The sequence below is a fragment of the Podarcis liolepis genome (assembly GCF_965112155.1).
Source record: "Podarcis liolepis genome assembly, chromosome: 1".
Classification (NCBI taxonomy): Eukaryota; Metazoa; Chordata; class Lepidosauria; order Squamata; family Lacertidae; genus Podarcis; species Podarcis liolepis.
The window spans coordinates 15,866,533-15,883,829 of NC_139554.1; the positions used below are offsets into that span (position 1 = coordinate 15,866,533).

General features: G+C 46.9%; 1 protein-coding gene across 2 annotated transcripts in view; it reads right to left on the reverse strand.

Moving 5' to 3' along the window:
• Positions 1–13,102, reverse strand: part of RCOR1 (REST corepressor 1) — a 143,536-nt gene extending 130,434 nt beyond the window's left edge. For both annotated transcript variants that reach the window (XM_083519156.1, XM_083519155.1), the window contains exons 1-2: positions 12,432–13,102; positions 12,101–12,160 (exon numbers count right to left, since the gene is read on the reverse strand). In XM_083519156.1, coding sequence (XP_083375282.1) covers positions 12,101–12,160; positions 12,432–12,681 — 310 coding nt within the window. In that variant the 5' untranslated portion in view covers positions 12,682–13,102. The remainder of the gene's footprint in view (positions 1–12,100; positions 12,161–12,431) is intronic.
• Between the last annotated feature and the right edge of the window lie 4,195 nt (positions 13,103–17,297).

The following is a 17,297-nucleotide window of genomic DNA, read 5'->3' on the forward strand; positions in this document are numbered from 1 at the left end:
CATTTTCAGGATTTCCTAGCAGTCAGGGCTCATTCAAAAACACAAAGCAGTAAAAATCACCTGCTCGTGCCTCACATTGCATTGCAGGGGGTTGGACTAGATGCCTCTCGGTGTCCCTTCCAACTCTACAAATATATGAAAATGCACTGGTGCTGCATTAGCAAGGAAGGCCTAAGTTTTTATTATATGTATTAAAAGTGGAAGTTTGCTTTTTAACCCCATACCTGGCTATTAAATTGCAGCCCAAACAGGAAAGTATTGCAGAGCTTCCAAAAGGCATCAAGGCTCAGAATAACCCTAATTGCCTGCAGCGAAGGAAAGGAACAAGCAGCCTGTTGTAAGGTGCTCTTCTCAGTCCATGCTAACTACTGGAGTTCGTCCAGAGGTAGCTGGACAGGGTTTCCTTGTTTATTTTATTACATTTTTATGATTATCCTGCCCTCGGCTCCAATGAGATTGGAATGAGGTACCAAATTCCTCCATACACTGCCATCTTTAACCTCAAAACAACCCTGCAAGGTATATTCGTCTCAGAGGCACGGTACTAGCCTCAAAATCACCTGGTGAGCTTCATGACTGAAGTGAGGATTTGAACCCTGTTCTCGTTGGCGGGCTCTGGCCATTGAACCACACTGTCTCTCCCTCTTTGTTCTCCCTTATTCTATTCCCCATCTCAAGAGAATCTACATGATTTCCAACGCAGCCCCTTCTTCGAACAGTGCCTTGTGTGGGGAGGTCAAATAAACCATGGTTAAGGAAAGGTTCTGAGTTCACATGGCTAAAACACACCAAGATTCATAAGTCAACAACAAACCATTGTTTCAGACTGTGGTTCGTTGCCAGTAAACAAACTATAGTTAAGCTGCTGGACTGAGTTCACGCATGATGCAAAGTCATGGTTTAATAAACCATGGTTTAATGTTATGGGACAACGAGGCGGTTGGATTATTTACATAGCTGAGCAATTGCCTAAAAATTGAAATATCTGGACAAAAGTTTGCTTGGTTATAGCGGCCTCTGCCAACCTGGTGACCAACCAAAGTACAGTTTGAAATGAGAACATTGGGCAAAAGATTCTGACACTGCAGGGGGTTGGACTAGATGACCCTTGTGGTCCCTTCCAACTCTACAATTCTATTATTCTTATTGCTGAAACATCATCACAGCAAACGTCCCCAAAGCAACTCTTTGTGGCTACCCAAGCAGCAAAATTAAGGACTGGGAGTGTCCAAGCTGGAGGCAAGTCAATCAAATACAGCGGGAGAAATAAGGGTTGGCGAGTCCACCGTGAAAGAAATCCTAACAAAACCAAAAGCTTTTAAAAGCACCTATTGCTTCAGCAATACCCCACATGTGCCCACTCAACCGCTTACATGATTCCATAGTTGTAAGAAACACATCTTTTGCTGTGGGAAAAGACATTGGAACTCTCTACCCATTGATATCAAGCAGATGCCTTCACTAAACTGCTGTTGGGTGTCTGCTAAAACGTTTTTTTGTTCCAGCAGCCCTACCCAGGCATGTAATTTTAACAGGTATAACTGTTTTACAATTACTGATTTCATTTTTTATGTAACTCCTTAATTGGTATTTTAAATGAACCGACTGCCTTGTAAACCACTTAACAGGGTTGTTGTGTTGTTGTTGTTTTGCAGTAAATGGCATATAATTTTGTTAAATAATAAATTCCAAGACTAGTAGCAGAGAACCCCTACTCATTGTCTAGCTGATAAGACCCATATCCTGCTGGCTTTTCCTTTTTTCCTTAGAAAGGTATACCTCACACCAAGCCTACTATATCTCTGGCATTTAAAATGGCAGCAAAGCTACAGACCTTTCTGCTGATTTTACTCGGCACCGTTAGCAAAATGTGCAAATTAGACCCCATACACTGTCTGGAATTTTTATTTAATGCAAATCAATTATTACCAATGCACACCTTGCAGACAGGCCATATCTGTGTGCTTTACTCTGGATTTCACACAGACTTTAACATTTAGATGTGGGGAGGGTGCCAAGCCCTTTCTTGCCTCAACTCAGTTCATGGAGTCACAGAGAACAAAGAACCTCACCACAGGCCACTGCTTTTATCTTGGATACATTTTGGGCTCTGCACAGAGTTATGACAGGCCTCCAGCTACCTTGGCAATTTCATGGGCTTTAGGTCCTCGCTGTAGAGGAAAGACTCTAATTCAGTGGTGCAACATCCACTATGGTCCCAAGAGCGATCTCCAGGTAAGGGCCCAGGTAAGGTCAGGAGGGACCCCTGTCTGAAACTCTGGAGACGCACTGCTTGCCAATCTAAAAGGTAAAGGTAAAGGGACCCCTGACCAGTAGTTCCAGTCGTGACCGACTCTGGGGTTGCGGTGCTCATCTCGCTTTACTGGCCGAGGGAGCCGGCGTACAGCTTCCGGGTCATGTGGCCAGCATGACTAAGCCGCTTCTAGCGAACCAGAGCAGAGCATGGAAACGCCATTTATCTTCCCGCCAGAGCGGTACCTATTTATCTACTTGCACTTTGATGTGCTTTCAAACTGCTAGGCGGGCAGGAGCAGGGACAGAGCAACGGGAGCTCACCCCGTCACAGGGATTCGAACTGCCGACCTTCTGATCAGCAAGTCCTAGGCTCTGTGGTTTAACCCACAGCGCCACCCGCGTCCCTATGCTTGCCAATCTAGACAATACTAAATTAGATGGGCCAATGGCAGTATAAGGCAGCTTCCTGATGGCTTTGCTTTACATCCAGTCAGGCCAGGTGAGACAAGCAGCCGATCCGAGAAACTGCAAAGGCTCCCAACTTCTTTTTCCAACCATAGTACCTCTGTACTTTTTGACCAGTCATTCCATAAAAACATGGAGACATTTGGACGCAACCAGTGTTCGAAATTCCCCAGGCGCCAGACACATTTTGCAACTGGTGTAAATTCAACTATGTGGAAATCCCCGGGTTCCAGGTTGCTGGCTGACATCTCCATCTGGCTGGCCCCTCCAGCTTTCTTAAGCAGGTAAGGAGAAGAACTTATTTATTGCAAGTATATCCCAGCTTTTTCTCCAAGGAGTACATGGTTCACCCTCCCCCCTCAGTTAGTCCTTACAATGACCCTGTAAGTTAGGTTAAGAGGCTGTGACTGACTCCAAGGTCACCCTTCATGACCGAGTGGAGCTTCATGACCGAGTGGGGATTTGAACCCTGATCACCCAAGCCCTAGTCCAACACTCTAACCCAGACATAGGCAAACTCAGCCCTCCAGGTGTTTTGGGACTATCATCCCTGACCACTGGACCTGTTAGCTAGGGATCATGGGAGTTGTAGTCGCAAAACATCTGGAGGGCCGAGTTTGCCTATGCCTGCTCTAACCACTACACCACACTGGCTTCCTAAAGCACTTCTGCTATGAGGCAGTTATATGAAGAAAGTAGGTAAATAAGTAGGGGGGAAGCAAAATGTCCCCTAGAAAAGGATCTGAAATGTTTTCCTTGAAGATTGAATTTGTTTTATTCCAGATTGTTTTATTTGATGTTTTAATGTGTTATAAACCGCTTTGAGGGTTTTTTCTTTAAAAGTGGTAGTAGTAGTAGTAGTAGTAGTAGTAGTAGTAGTAGAAGAAGATGATTCAGAAGAAGAAGAAGATGATTCACACAAAAAATGTGCCTAGACATTCTGTTGTGGTGACCGTAACCTAGGTTTAAGGTGCCATTTGATTATATATCTGAGTTTGTAACACTAGTCTCATCTGAGACAAGTTGTAAAACACAGATATAACAAAATCACGTCTCCAGATTGGCCTGCCGAAACACAGAAAAGTTTTTGGCAGGTGGCTAAAAGGATACAATGATGATGCCAACCTAATGTCAATAGGCAGGGAGTTTCAAAGATCGGGTGACGCCACACTAAAGGAATCACAGAATTGTAGAGTTGGAAGGGACCCTGAGAGGACCATCTAGGTCAGAGGTCAGCAACCTTTTTCAGCCAAGGGCCGGTCCACCATCCCTCAGACCATGTGGTGGTCCAGACTATATTTTTTGGGGGGGAACAAATTCCTATGCCCCACAAATATCCCTGAGATGGATTTTAAATAAAAGCACACATTCTGCTCATGTAAAAACACCAGGCAGGCCCCACAAACAACCCAGAGATGCATTGTAAATAAAAGGACACATTCAACTCATGTAAAAACACGCTGATTCCCGGACCGTCCGCAGGCCAGATTGAGAAGGCAATTGGGCCGCATCCAGCCCCCGGGCCTTAGGTTGCCTACCCCTGATCTAGGTCAACCCCCTGCAATACAGGAATATGCAACTGTAAATGGCCCCTTACAATGTGAAATGAACATTGTGTGGCCCTCGTATAAGTGCAAGTTCCACAGATCAAAGCGATTGGTTGGGTTAAGATTTTAGCTGCCCACAGAACCCCCTATGCTTGCACAAGGTCAAATAACTATTACACACCATTAGAATAGCTAAAATGGTACACTTGGGTCAAGCAACCACATAGCAAATACTTTAGGTGTGCATCAACCTTACTGATTTAAGCAGACACTGAATAACTAACCAGGTATAATTTAAGCCACTAACACCAAATGTGCGTCCCGTCGTTCTGCCTAATATTGAAACCATCAGACAGCTAAAAAAAATAGTCACAAAAAGTTAAAAGGCAGGACAGGAAGAGCACCCCTAATTCTAGACACCCACAGCACCAAATTTTTAGGCACTTGGGAGGCAGAACACACAAGGTATTTTCCATACCAATTTCCTTACTGCTTCTAGGAAAGGTTTAAACATTTTACTTACCCCCCCCAAAAAAAAAAATGCTGACGTTCAAGAACTAGTTGACAAGAACACTTCTGGGGAAGATTAACTTGACATCACTGACATTTGTGTAAGTTAAAGCAATACCTTGGTGACAAGCTCCATCAAGTAATTTGACAGGTCTTTACCCCAGTTAGTAGAGAGCATCATTAAGGGTTTTTTTAGTTCATATAAAAGTAGTATGCATGACTCTTAATTGATGGAAGCCCAAGTGGTGGGGGGGGGAGCTAGCCAACCACACAACCTGGTCCTATCCAAAGTTTTTGGGGATGTTACTCTCATCAGCTGCAGACAACATCTGGAGGACACCAAGCTTTTGTAAATGTGGGGAAGGGCGACAGGGAGATTTTTAAAAACGTGATAATCTTTGCGGAAAGTAAATTAAGGTTCTCACTTGGTTAGAGTGTGGTGCTAATAACGCCAAGGTCACGGGTTCGATTCCCTTATGGGACAACAGCATATTGCTGCACTGCACGGGGTTGGGCTAGATCAGGCATGGCCAAACTTGGCCCTCCAGCTGTTTTGGGACTACAATTCCCATCATCCCTGACCACTGGTCCTGTTAGCTAGGGATGATGGGAGTTGTAGTCCCAAAACAGCTGAAGGGCCAAGTTTGGCCGTGCCTGGGCTAGATGATCCTCAGGGTCCCTTCCAATTCTATAATTCTGTACATGCAATCCCATTTACAACAGCCAAGTATCCAAATTCCTAACAAGTTAGAATTTACCTAAGAAGAGCCCTGTGGAATAAGGCCAAAGGGCCCCAAATCCAACATCCTGTTTTCAGAGAAGGCCAACCAGGTGCCATGGGGAAGCCTACAGCCAGGACCTTGAGTGTAACCCCATCTTATTTTCCAAGCAACAAAATATCCCATCTCTCTTTTAAAAAATGTGGAAGCTTTAAGACTGATGGGAGTTCAGTGGGGTATATGTTTTTCCCACCCCCAATAGTGCACACATAAGAGGGCCTATTCTAACAATAAATTCACAGTTAGTTCTCCATGAAACTCTCAAACCCAGAAAAAATAGTTCTATTATTGCAGCTTAGGAACCACTTTCACGTGGCCTAGCCATATCTGCAGAAAGGAGATACATGAGACGAATGGATTGCCTGGAGAATAACGGCGTCATTTGCCGCGTCACACGGATGCAACGTAAAAATGGTCCCCATGCAACATGTCTGACAGCTGCTGTGGCCAGTCCAACTTGGAGCAACAAGATGGCCAAAATATAATAACCAGATTACAAAACTCAATCTAGTTTGAGGGGGCCCTCCCCAAAAAGAAGCTTGTGGATTATAGTTCTGCAAGAGGAAAGTGCTGCTCGGACACATCTCAGCACCTCCACCTAAGAATGCTTCTAACCAGCTCACGAAAATATTCAGCAACAAGTTTATTGCGGCAGGAAACAACCTGCTACAGTCATACCTCGGGTTACAGACGCTTCAGGTTGCATTTCTTTGGGTTACAGACGCACCAAAACCCGGAAGTACCGGAACGGGTTACTTCCGGGTTTCAGCGATCGCGCATGCACAGAAGCACTAAATCACACTTTGCACATGCGCAGAAGCACCAAATTGCAACCCACGCGTGCGGAGACGCGGCACTGCAGGTTGCGAACATGCCTCCCACACAGATCACGTTCGTCCACTGTACTTCAGAAGCAATTAGAGCCAACCAGTGGCCACAACAGTTAAAAGACAACACCAGATTTAATTTTCAGCATATAATGGTTGGACCACTGTAACCTACAGAACCGGGGCAGGAGGCGTTGGGAGAGGTGGGGGAGGGAAGAGTAGAAAAGGATCAAATTAGGCAAGACTTTGAGAGGTCCTTGATTGGATCTCCTGCAGGTATTTGGTTTTCTTTAAAGATTAAAAGAAATGTAGGGAAGTAAATCTAATCAGGGCTGCGGTGTAGGAGAACAGCCAACAGACGCAAAAACCTTTACAAGCCAAAACCCCTCCCCAGTGCAGAAACTCTTTGCCCAAAGGAGAAAACATGCAAATTTACACATCCCTGTGTGCCTTCTACCTGCCCCCTACAAATAGCAGCAATTTTGATCAGGAAAGTACACCTGGGAAAGAGGATGCGAGCTTTTCTAGCTCATGGCCCCAATTCAGACACTCACCCTCTTCAACTTGGGGGGGGGGGGGAGGGGGGCAGGAAATCTCTGCGATTTTGGCCCTGCCTGTAACTTTCATCCAGGAAGAGCTTCCTACATGGGGAGTGTCCTACTGTGGGAATCCCCTTTGATGTTAATTGTGTGCGACAAAGACACATGTACCTGGTGCTGCCATATGTATAGCCAGCTGCTCCACACACACACACGTACACATGGAAAACCAGGTGTGTGCACATACAACACATGGCCACAGTCTAGGACCACGCAACACTAAACAACATATAGGAGGCATAAAAACCTTAGATCAGGGGCCAGTGTGGTTTAGAGCAGGGTGTTCCAATGCACAAATGCGGCCCTCGAAGCCTTTTTGGGCGGCCCTTAGCACTTTTCCAGGGTTGGGAAGGAGGTGGAAGGGCTGCAGGACTTTGCCAGCAATGTTAGAAACTGGGATAGAAAAGCTAGGAGCCAAATGGCTTCTGGGACCTGGGTTGTGGGCGCCAAAACAGAATGCCTAGTCGCCACGGGGGGGGGGGTGGCAGAACTTTTTAGTTATTATTTTGAAAAGCATGAATTAACACACAATACACATAAGTTAATTCACATTGTTAATACCACGTTTTTTAGCAGAAATTTGTTAATACAGTGGTACCTCAGGCTACGTACTTACGGTAATTCGTTCCGGAGGTCCGTACTTAACCTGAAACTGTTCTTAACCTGAAGCACCACTTTAGCTAATGGGGCCTCCTGCTGCCGCCGCACCGCCGGAGCCAGATTTCTGTTCTTATCCTGAAGCACAGTTCTTAACCTGAAGCACTATTTCTGGGTTACCGGAGTCTGTAACCTGAAGCGTATGTAACCTGAGGTACCACTGTACATGTTTAATTTGGTGTTTACCTCAAAATATATTAGTACCGTACTTCAGTTTTCAAAACACTCTACTCTTTATTGTTAAACTCTTTAACATATTGTCTATACTTAACGCATACTTCCGAGGAATCGAAGCACATACATTTCAGTAATCCTTTAGTGTCAGCCAGGCGCAAAAAAATTGGCACCCACGACTTTTGGAGGTCCTCACAAATGGAGAATCTTTAGGCGCAAAATGTGCCTGGCGCCCTGCTAATTTCGAACCCTAGCCTGGCACCTACTTCCCAAAGCCCAGAGTCTTGTTTAGTGGGCTTTGGGTTGGGAAGGCAGTGTAAGGGCTGGGTGTAAGGGCTGGGGGCATGTGTCAATTTTTGGCCTCAATCCCCCCCCACACACACGTGACCAGGCACTGTGCGGTCCACACGTTCTGTGTTGAAGTACTTTTGAGGCCTACGTGCTATGAGATGTTGAGCCGCCCCAGTTCAGAGTGTCAACAAACCCAGGTTCAAAATCCTGTCCAACCATGAATGGGTGACCTTGGGCCAGTCACCATCTCTCAACCTAAGCTTCCTCACATGCTTGTTGAGAGACAAAAGGGGAGGTGAAGAGAGTGCGACCAGAAAGACCCTTGAACTAAACAACACACAAAATGATTAAGATTTCATTATATTTCCTCCCGCCCACAATGTTTCACAGGGTCCTTCACATTAATATAGTACATTTAAGTGTTTCTGAGTGTTACACAGCACTTTTGAATCACGTGTTCTCAGCAATACTCAAACACAACCTAGTAAGATAGGCGGGCATATTTCATAAAATCATAGTGTTGGAAGGGACCCCAAGGGTCATCTAGTCCAACCCCCCCCAGCAATACAGGAATCCTGCCAACAATTGTGTTTACTTCTGAATAAGTATGCACAGGATCAAGCGTCTGGCAAGTTTGTGGCTGGGGCAAGGTTTAAATTTATCAGTGACTTACTTTCCAAACTTTTTATGTCGGTGGCACACTTTTTACACATGCATCATTTCACAACACAGTAATTCAGTTTTGCATCATTTCGCGCCACAGTAATTCAGTTTTACTAGCAAACCAGAGGTTAAGCTAACCCTTTTCCAGCCCCGGGAGGAGAGCAGGAAGCGTTCACATGACACGCCTACACACTGCAGCCGACACACTAACGTTGGGACTCAGCAAAGTAAAATTCAGTAATGCAAAAGTTTTGCATTTGGGAAAAACAGAAATCAAATGGCGATGCCTGCCTTGAAAGTAACGCATGCGAAAAGGAGCTTGGGATTGCAACTGATCACAAACGGAAATGCGAGTCCGTGGTGTGATGCTGCGGCAAAAAAGGCCAACGCAGTTTGAAGCTGCTATTCATAGAGCCATAATTACCAAGGGCCAGATTCAAGTACAGTGGTGCCTCGGGTTACATACGCTTCAGGTTACTCCGCTAACCCAGAAATAGTGCTTCGGGTTAAGAACTTTGCTTCAGGATGAGAACAGAAATCGTGCTCCGGCGGCACGGCAGCAGCAGGAGGCCCCATTAGCTAAAGTGGTGCTTCAGGTTAAGAACAGTTTCAGGTTAAGTACGGACCTCCGGAACGAATTAAGTACTTAACCCGAGGTACCACTGTACTCCGTTCCACTAGCAGCAGCCAGCAGAACTGAACTCTCCGTAGCACATCCGGGCTTTCCTCTACCTCCATGAATCTGGGAGATCATAAAGTACAGTGCATTTTGGGGGAAGGGGGGTGGAGAGATCATTTCACTGTTTTGACAGAATGATCTCGCTTGAAATGCACCCCCAAGTGCGCAAGAAGTAATAGCTGCACTTTATTCCAAGTACCACATCCAGTTCTGGCCTCCGCACTTAGTGAAAAAAGAACAGGTTCAGAGGAGGACACGATGAGCATGGCCAGTGGTATGGAAAACATGTCTTAAGAGGAAAGGATGGAGGGAGCTGAGTTATGTTTAGCCTGAATACAGAAAGATCAAGGTGGAAGACACACTCTTCAGATAGCTGAAGAGCTGCCACACAGAGGGGAGGAAAGAGAAGCTTTAATGGGAGATTTCGGATGCAAAAAAATAAAAAGAGGAGGAATCTCTTGATGGCACAAGCGGCTCAACAATGTCACCCGTTACCCGCACGAACTAGGACGACAAGCAGATGGTTGGACATCTGAGGATGCTCTGCCTGTGGGATTTCTGCATCGAGGAAGGGGGTGGACTACATGGCCTGCAGGAACCCCCCCCCCAGCTCTGCCAATTCTTAAAACAGGGGCATCCTAAGTCCCAGCCCTGCACAACTACACCAGCCCTACAAATCTGCGAGCGCTATCACAAATTACGACAGTCAGCAAACTAGGGGGGGAAATCAATTATCCGGAGTTCCTGCAGGTCGTGCTAAAAAAAAAAGAAAAGAAATCTCAGACTTTTCAAAGGGGGGGGGAGGCCGGGCGCTCTTTTTCGTTGGGCTTATTATTTTTGAAAAGTCCAGAAACAAAGGATTCAATCAAGTTAGCTACATGCTGGAGTCAGCTCTCGTGTTAAGAACATGACAGTGGGGGGTGGGAGGGTGGGGCAGGGATTGGGGTGGGGGGGTTGTTGTCGTTTGTTTTGCTTGTTTTACAGGAAGGCAGCATTAAGCTATAGTTGCAAAGGAACAACCGGGAGCCTTTCCGTTTCAAAACTAAGGAAGTGAAGGCTGTAGCATGGCTCCTGACAAACACACATTAAAAATAATAAATTATCTGCCTTACAGGAAACCTTGAATTCCTTTGTTTGCCCAGGTTTTTCTCTCCCCCCCCCCACAACCCCTTCCATTTTAAATTAAGAGTAGGGAAACTGAGGGAGAGATTAAGTATACAGAAAGCATTGGGGAACTAGCTTTTCCTTCCTCCTCCTCCCACTCCCAACCCCCAAGAACAGAAACAGTTGATTACAATAAGTCTGCACATCCTAAATAAAGGAACGAGGCTGTTTTGTTCTCCTCCACTCCCAAAAACCATATATCCACGTACAGAGAGATTATTATTTTTTAAAGAGGGGGGGAAAGCAAACACTCCCCTTTCGCCATCTCTCGCTGGACAAATCTGTTGTTCTGCTTGACACCCAGTCTATAAAGCGCCCCCTGGAAAGACTTCTGTTGTTTTTATTAACTGGGTTTCTTTTCTTCCCTGTCTCTCTCTCTCTTTTTGTCCTCTACTCCACTCGTCCCTAAAAACCCGTCATTAAAAGAAGTAGGAGATTCCTGCTGTCCTCCGCACCTCTCTGGACAACCTAACCAACGCGAACCGCTCATTTAATAACAATAATTGTAAAAGTAATTGGATTTAGGTCAATTGCATGTGAAATAATTGGTAGTGGGGGGGGGGAGAGAGAAGAGGTTGCGGGGAGGAGTCTAAAGGAGTCGACTGGCACCGGATTTTCATAAAGGGCAGGTTCTTTCCCCCCCCCCCCCCCGCCAATGTGAATTATGAAAATAGTAACCACACCTGCAAAGCACGGAAATGGGGGGGGGGGGAGAGGAGAGAATATTAATCTTTTCTCCTCCCTGAAAAATCCACTTTATTTTTCTAAAAGGAAGAAAAAAAGAAATGGGAGAGAATGGGGAAAAAGAAGAGATAGTAAAGAATGGATTTGTGGGAAGATTTTCGAAGAAGTAAAAAAACCCATAATATATCCTCTTTCCCCCCCCCTCTTTTTATCATCAAGTGTGGTGGCACGTTTCCCAAGCACGTTTCTCTGCTTTTCCAAACCCCCCCTTCCCTTGCTGTTCCTTCCTTGGACAGCAGGGTAAACACAGAGGGGAAGGGGCAAAAGTTGTCATCTTCCTGCTTCTTGAACAGGGTGGGGGAAACAACAACACTTTTTTTAAAAAAAATTACTTTTATAACAAAAGGAAGGAAAAGCCCTTCCACCCTTGAGTTCGCAATCTCTCTCACAAAATGACTTTAGCCATTCCCCCAATCCATTACACGTTTTACTTGGGAGGAAGCACCACGGAATTTACTTCCTAAGCAAAAAAATAAAATAAAGCAGGCACCAGATCAGATCCTTTCCCCCCTTCCAAATGGCGAAGGATTAGCGGGGGGGGGGCGTTGTGCAGAGAGAGAGAGAGAGAGGCAGACCTCGGATCAGCCACGCTCAGAGCAGCCCCGGTTGGAATTAATGGCCACCCATGACTACCCACTTGGGCCCACGCACTCCAACGGGCCTACTCCCGAGTAGGACTTCCTCAAAACTACTCGCGGCTCGTCCAGATGAGACGCCAAAAAAGGATCCACGGAAAATGACTCACCAGGGTCGAAGTCGGGAACGACGGCTTGGTATTGGGGTCCCACTCTCATGCCTCCTCCTCCTGATGTGGAAACAAACAGGAAGAATAAAAAAAATGCTTGCCATGCCTGTATTCCCAAAAGTCTGCAAGCTTTTGGGGGGGGCAAACTCTTCTCGATTTCTTCCCTTGCTTCCCTCCACCCCCGTTCCCGATTTAAAAATAAGAATGCTTGCTTTACAAAAACCATGCGACTATTTCCAGAAGTCTGCAGAGTTTCCTCCCCACCCCCCCTTCTCAATTTTCTCTCCATCCCTTCCTCCCCCCCCCACCCCAATATCCCCGGGAGACTCACCATGCTCCTCATCGCTGGAAGACCCCGAGCTGCCCTCTTCCCAAGAGTTGGCGGCGCTGCTGCCATTGCCATTGGGCGCCGCCGCCGCCGATGCCAAACTTTTACTATTATTCCCATTGTTGGCGCTGCCGGCTGCGACGGAGGCAGAGGCGCCCTGAGAAGCAGCGCCGCTCGCCTGGCTGCTGGCATTATTGTTCCTGCCCCTTCTTTTGCCTGAGATCTCCGGGCCCTTCTCTATCATGGCTGGCATTGGGGGTTGGGGTTGGGGGGAGGCAAAAAAAATAAATAAATAGGAAAGAAGAAGAGGAGGAGTGTGAAGGGTGGTTGGGGGGGGGTAGGAGAGATAGAGAGAAGGTGAAAAAGAAAGAGTCAGAATTTAGAGGGAGGAAAAAGGGGGAATAGCATAAGACGAGCTTGCTGCTTTCTTTTATTTTTTCCTCCCCCCTTTTTTTGCAAAGAAAGGGGAGGGGAAGCAAGCTGCAATTGCAAAGCTTTTTCCCAGAGGCTGCTTTTATTGCAATCTCCCTTCTCTCCTCTCTCCTTCCTTCAAAGAAGAAGGGGGGGAAATTCCCTGCAATGAGAGGAAGCCTCGAACTTTGAAGCTCATCCCCTCCTCTCTCTCTCTCTCTCTCCTTGCACTTCCCTGCACTGGGACTAGTCACTGTCAACCTGAGCTGCTAGCCTCCCCGCGAGCCGGCCCCCCTGCGCAGCCCATTGGCCGCCCACACATTTTGGGAAGCCTCCCCGCCACGCTATTGGCTTCGCCGAGCCGCCCGTCAAAGCCGGCCCGGCGCTTCCGTTTGCTCAGGTTAGGTGGAGAAGGCGGGGGGGGGGGAGAGAGAGAGAGCGCGTTCCCAATGAACCAAGGCTCGTTGCAAGGCTACACTGTGTCTTGACTGAAGCGAAAAGAGGAAAAGAAAGATTGCAATTAAAAAAAAAATTTAAAAGGGGAGTTTGGGGGCAGTGTTGGCAAATGCACTCTAGCCATGCTCAGGGGAACAGGGAGCTTGGGTGCAAAATATAAAAGGGTGGCGTAGCCGCAGCAAAAAAAAAAAAAAAAAAGCGAGTTGTAAGCAATTTCTCTCGTGCTCACATATATTTCCCACCCCCACCCCCCACCTCCGCACCCATCAGAAGGGTGACGAGTAGCTTGGGACTATTTTTTCTCCCCCTCCTCCTCCTCCTCCTCTTTGGCGGAAGGTTACTGGTGACACGCTGAACAGTTTGAATGGAATCTCCATACAAAGAAACTAAGATAATACTACGAAGTCGCTCGCTGTGGTGCGACGGGTGCCCTCGCCCCACTCGCGCGCGTGGAAAGATGTTATTGCATTGTTCACCCCCCCCACCCCTTTTCTCTCTCTTTTCAAATGCCCAAAACCTTTCTCTTGCGTGTAAAGTGGGAGCTATTGCTTCTTTACAGAGAAAGGCGGGGTGCGCGGATAGGCAAAGTCATCTCTAAATTGCTGGAGTTGTGTGGTTTTTTTTCCTTTAAAAAAAGAAAAAAAAGCAAATTGCTTCTCCTGTCTGGTGGCGTGGAGTTGAGAGGGAGAGAGGGAGAGAGAGAGAGAGAGAAATACAGTACACAGAACCTTCCACCTTATTATAAATGAAGGCAACTTTCCCCTGCACATTTCCACACGAGGCAGAGAAGAAGAGGAAGGGAGATGGGGTTTTTTCTTTCTTTCTTTTTGTAATGGTACTGCAGAACAAATATTCAGGGCAAGAAAGAGAAGGAGAAAGGAAACCCTGGAGGAGGTTTCAAATGCCTGGGGTGGGGTGGAAGAGAGAGAGCCCGAGAATCCTCAAAATAATGTACCCGTCCAATCCACCCACTGGGCAAAGGGAGACATCGAAGGCCAATGGCATATTTTCCCAAAGCTGTCTTAACATTTGATTCCAAAGTGAAAGAGGCTTCGCTCTCTTCCTTCCGTCTCTCTAACCCTCCCCCCAAAAAACCCCTGTCTTTCCTTTCCCCCTCCCCTTCCAAAAAGAAAAGAGGAGGAAGGAATGGGGGGTGGAGGCTCAGGGAAAGAATTTGTCAACATCTGACAATTTTTTCCACACGGGGGAAGGAGGAAAAAAGAGAGAGAGGCAGCCTTGAAGGGCCGAAGTTTCTGCATGTGGTAGCCTTTGTTTGGCTCCTCAAAAGCCTTTGGGAAGGAAAATAAACAGAACACAAAATATTGTTGGTACCCAGGCTGTGAGCCCCCCCCCGCCCCCCAGCAAAGAGCAAAACCTAAAAGGCAGGTGAAATTTTACAGTGCAAAACCAAGGGGTGGCTGCTTTTTTAAAAATAATAATAATGGAAAATCGTGATATGAAATAGAAGAACGCCAAGCCTCACTCGTCCGGCAAATATGAACCTGCCTGCCAGCTGGAATCTGCCTCCGAAATCCTTCCCGGCGGTGTTGTGTCACAGCCTTCCCCAACCGGGTGCCCTCCAGATGCTCTGAGCTACAACCTGGATTATTGTAGCTAGAGGGCACTGATGGGGCCTGTTGTTCATAGTATCCGGAGGGCACCAGGTTGGGGAACCTCTGGGAGAGGGCCAAATGCAGCCTTTCAGGAACTTTAGCCAGCCTTTCTCCGCCTTGCTGGCTCTGCTTTGCGCTCCAAATGTTTCTGTCCTTGAAATCTTGCACATCAGGATGGAGGAGAGAGAAGGGTATAGAATCACAGAAATGTAAGAGTTGAGAGGGACGCCAAGGGTCATCTAGTCCAACCCCCTGCAATGCAGGAAACTCAGCGGAAGCATCTGTGACAGATGTGTGTCCCAGTGCCTGCTGGGAAACGGTAACATTTGCATTTGTTGCTCCGCCCACTTTTTGCCTCTAGCCCCGCCCACCTCTGTCATGTGGTGAAAGCTGCCAGGAAGGGGATGTGTCCATCCCTGCTGGAGACAGAGCCTTTCCAGTGGTGGCTTTCCTGTTGCTCTTAATCTCAAGGTTGTGGGTTCGAGCCCCACACTGGGAGAAAGATTCCTGCATTGCAGGGGGCTGGACTGGAACTGGCCAATCCTTGTGGTCCCTTCTGACTCTACAGTTCTGACTCTACAGTTCTATGCTTCTCTGCTACACAGGTACACCAGTGCCCTTCTTCGCTACAGCCCAACTCTGCCCTGCTGTCTGTGCCTCCAATGTGTGGCATAATTGTTGTTGTGTTGGACTAGGACCTGGGAGACTAGGCTTCGAATCCTCTATTCAGCCATGAAGCTCACTGGGTTGACCTTGGGCCAGTCACCTACCTCAGAGGGTTGTTGTGAGAATGAAATGGGGAGGAGGAGAACCATGGGCGCCACCTTGAGATCCTTGAAAGGTAAAGAGACCCCTGACCATTAGGTCCAGTCGTGGCCGACTCTGGGGTTGTGGTGCTCATCTCGCTTTATTGGCCGAGGGAGCCGGCGTACAGCTTCCGGGTCATGTGGCCAGCATGACTAAGCCGCTTCTGGCGAACCAGAGCAGCGCACGGAAACGCCGTTTACCTTCCCGCCGGAGTGGTACCTATTTATCTACTTGCACTTTGACGTGCTTTTGAACTGCTAGGTTGGCAGGAGCAGGGACTGAGCAACGGGAGCTCACCCCGTCATGGGGATTCGAACTGCCGACCTTCTGATCGGCAAGTCCTAGGCTCTGTGGTTTAACCCACAGCGCCACCCGCGTCCCATCCTTGAAAGGTAAAGGTGGCATATAAATGTAGTAAATAAATAAAATAAATAATTTTTAATAAGGTTCGAGACACATTTAATTGCCTTCTGCTGTTTTGGTTCGTTTTTAACCAGCCGATTTTAGTGTTCTGTCTAATGCTCTGATGGTTTTTTTGGTAGCCGTCTTTATTGTTTTAAGCTACTTACTGTATGCTGGTTTCAGGGCCGCTGGCGATAAGGCAGAAGAGAAATCTTAACAAATAAGAAAATAAATTAAGCCACTGAAGCACCCTACTTCATGTTGACTCAGAAGTAAGGCCCACTGAGCGCAATGTAGCTGACTTGCCAACTCTGTTATGCTGTCAGGATGTGTTTAACACTCATCTATCTGCCTAGGCATTTCCAGGCCATCAATATTGGATAGGAAGCACCTACTGTGGATGTGATTGTGAATTTTTGTGTTATGGTTTTGGTTTTGGGTTTTTTCTGTTTTGTGGTATGGTTTTTACCGAATTGCACATTAGCGTTTTTATTGAATTGTGCCTTAGAATGGTTTTTATTGAACTGCACATTTAGCTTAGCATTTGCACCTAACGCTAAGCTAAACTATGGTTTGATGCAAACATGCAAGTGTGAGGATTCTTGGAGAGCTCACAGCTGCTGCTTTACGTTTGCCAGAGTCCTGCTGCAGTACTACCAAGCCATGGTTTGGCTTAGCTGGTTGTCTGAACCCTGCTTCGAGGCTTCTCTTGCTCCTTACAGATCATGAGCTGTAACCAAGGTTTGTCCTTGGGTGTATAGCTTGTGGTTTGTCTGGAGGAGACAAACCATAAGTCCGGGTTTGATCAACACGTAAAACCAAACCATGGCTTAGCTCATAGCAGCAGGAAGATTAGGGAGAGGAATTGTAGCAGTCACCCTCCCCTCTCTGGGATGCCTCATACTTGTATAGTGGTACCTCGAGTTAAGTACTTAATTTGTTCCGGAGGTCCGTTCTTAACCTGAAACTGTTCTTAACCTGAAGCACCACTTTAGCTAATGGGGCCTCCTGCTGCTGCCGCACCACTGAAGCACGATTTCTATTCTTATCCTGAAGAAAAGTTCTTAACCCAATGTAATATTTCTGGGTTAGCAGAGTCTGTAACCTGAAGCGTATGTAATCCGAGGTACAGGTACCACTGTATATTTGCAATGCTTTGGCAAAGCGCGGTGTATAAACC